General features: G+C 34.9%; 1 protein-coding gene across 1 annotated transcript in view; it reads left to right on the top strand.

Annotated features, from left to right (window-relative positions):
- Positions 1–1,520: 1,520 nt before the first annotated feature.
- Positions 1,521–2,426, top strand: part of LOC125482570 (olfactomedin-like protein 2A) — a gene marked incomplete at its 5' end in the record, with an annotated part of 2,790 nt that continues 1,884 nt past the window's right edge. Inside the window, one exon of the mRNA XM_048594668.1 lies at positions 1,521–1,700. Within this exon, the coding sequence (XP_048450625.1) occupies positions 1,521–1,700 (180 nt within the window). The remainder of the gene's footprint in view (positions 1,701–2,426) is intronic.

The following is a 2,426-nucleotide window of genomic DNA, read 5'->3' as shown; positions in this document are numbered from 1 at the left end:
ATTAAGGGGCAAATTTCTAAGGTAAGAGGAGAAAGATTTAAAAAGGACATGAAAAAGAATGGCAGAGAGTGGTTTGTGTGTGGAATGAACTACCAGAGTAAATGGTAGATGCAGGTACGGTTACAATGTTTAAAAAGACATTTGGATAAGTTTGTGTCTAGGAAAGGTTTGGAGGGATATAGGTCAAGCACAGGCAGGTCAGACTAGTTTAGTTTGGGAACATGGTTGGTGTGGACTGGTTGGACTGAAGAGTCTGTTTCCGTGTTGTTTGACTCTATGACTCTAAGTGCCATTAAGGCAGTTTCTGATGAGGTACTGAGACGATATATTTTGCTCACATGCCATTAGTGAGCAACAGTCACCAAAGTAGGACTAAGATTGCTTCCCAATTTGCAGATGTGTAAGAACGTAAGTATTCAACGATTATGAGCATTTAGTATTTCGATAATTTGCTTCAGCTTTTGTCATGAATTCATATGGATCTCTCTATGCCTAAGGAAAAACAAATCACAATTTTTATCCATGTTGCTTGGTGATCATGTCCAACAATGAGCAATTTTACTCTGAATTGCTATTTTGATTATCTGCTACTTATTGGTGACTAGGTAAAATGAACAAACAATGAATAAATTGTACATTTTTAAGAATTTTTAATATGGTTTTGATATTATATTTTCAAAAACTGTTGCTATTGCACCTGACACCTCAATCCAAAAATCTTTGATCTGTTGATCTGTGGAATATCTGCACTACAATTTGGAATTTTGTTAATGTAGACACTGTGATAGTAAGATAACAAAGTAAGTCATTTTTGCATCAATTAACATAAATGACAGAGACATTATTTTCATTAAATTTCACTTTTGTGGGATACTGCAAAAATGTTTCTCATATTTCAATATATAGAAATTATTATTTAAATGTGCATCCAAAATATTGTTATGTTTAATCTTGGCATTCTCAATTTGCCAATCAAGAAGGTGGAAACTAATGATAAATGAAAATAATGTGACTGCGTTTTTTTTTGTTTATGAAATTAGAGTGTTCTTTGCTAGGCCAATATTTATTGCCCATAGGGCAGTTCAGACTCAATCACTTTGCTGGTGGGCTGGACTCACATGTAAGCCAAACCAGGTAAGAAGGACAAATTTCCTTCTTGAAAGGAAAGGAATAAACCAGATGGAGTTTTACAATCAGTAGTGATGGTACCATTGGTAGCTTTTTATTCCAGATTTTGTTGAATTCAAATTTCACTATCTGCCATGGTATTTGAAACGATATCCCAAAAGCATTATCCTGTGGTGCTGGATTACTAGTCTAATGACATTACTATTGGACCACTACCTCCCTATATCTGAGATGTTTTCATCTTAGATAATTCTTCCTCAGCAAACTTGGGACAAGAAATTAAAACTGCATTAGTTGATGTGGTCACAATTCTGAAGATTAATTCAATTGATTTTGCATACTGGGTTTGACAGACACGTTAAATGTAATTTAAATGTTACTTCATATTTCAGACGATCAAATCAAATCTGACCAGAGAGAATGACTTCATGAAAGAAAGTGTAAAGACTCTCTCAGACCAAATGAAGAAATATGAAAACTATTCTGATATTATGCTGAGTGTAAAGAAGGAAATTTCTAAACTAGGCCTGCAGCTACTACAGAAGGATGCAGCTATGGAAGATATGCAAAAGGTAACAATTGAGTTAATATTTTACAAGGAGTCTTCTAAAGACTGCCACTATTTATGTTTATTGCACAAAACTTTGTTTATTATGTAACCAATGATGCATTTTTATTACTAGAACATCATTCTGTCAATTGAATTATATGAATCATTCCTTTGTGAAAAAGTGACAATAAAATATCTAATATTGCATTCTAAGACAACCAGCATGAATATGAAACAATAACAAATAGGTGTGCTGTGCAATCACATAATATAGGTTCTCAATACTAAATAATAAATTACTTACCAATTTGTGTGCCAGTTTCAGCTTTGAGTAGTCACAGGTCAACTTAGTAATATTAGTACAAGTAGATTGCTTTTATATCTGTCAGGGTGGACTTGCTAACAGAACTTGCACATTTTTATACTTCTGTATGCACTTGCCGTTAAAGTTTAGATTCAAAGTTCCCGACTTGAAAAGCTGATTTAATTGCAACTCTGGACATAGAACCTGTTGTTGCACACCAAGCCTTTCAACAAACAAAGTAAAGGCAAAGTTAGTAGGAACTACAGATGCTGGAGAATCTGAGATAACAAGGTGTAGAGCTGGATGAACACAGCAGGCCAAGCAACATCAGAGGAGCAGGAAAGTTGATGTTGCGGGCCTAGACCCTTCTCCAGAAATGGGGTTAGGGTTGGGGATTCTGAAATAAATAGGGAGAGAGGGGGAGGCGGATAGAAGATTGATAAG

The sequence above is a fragment of the Rhincodon typus genome, unplaced genomic scaffold, assembly GCF_021869965.1.
Source record: "Rhincodon typus isolate 14 unplaced genomic scaffold, sRhiTyp1.1 hic_rhity00012682, whole genome shotgun sequence".
In the NCBI taxonomy this organism is placed as follows: Eukaryota; Metazoa; Chordata; class Chondrichthyes; order Orectolobiformes; family Rhincodontidae; genus Rhincodon; species Rhincodon typus.
This window is presented reverse-complemented; position numbering and strand designations above follow the sequence as displayed.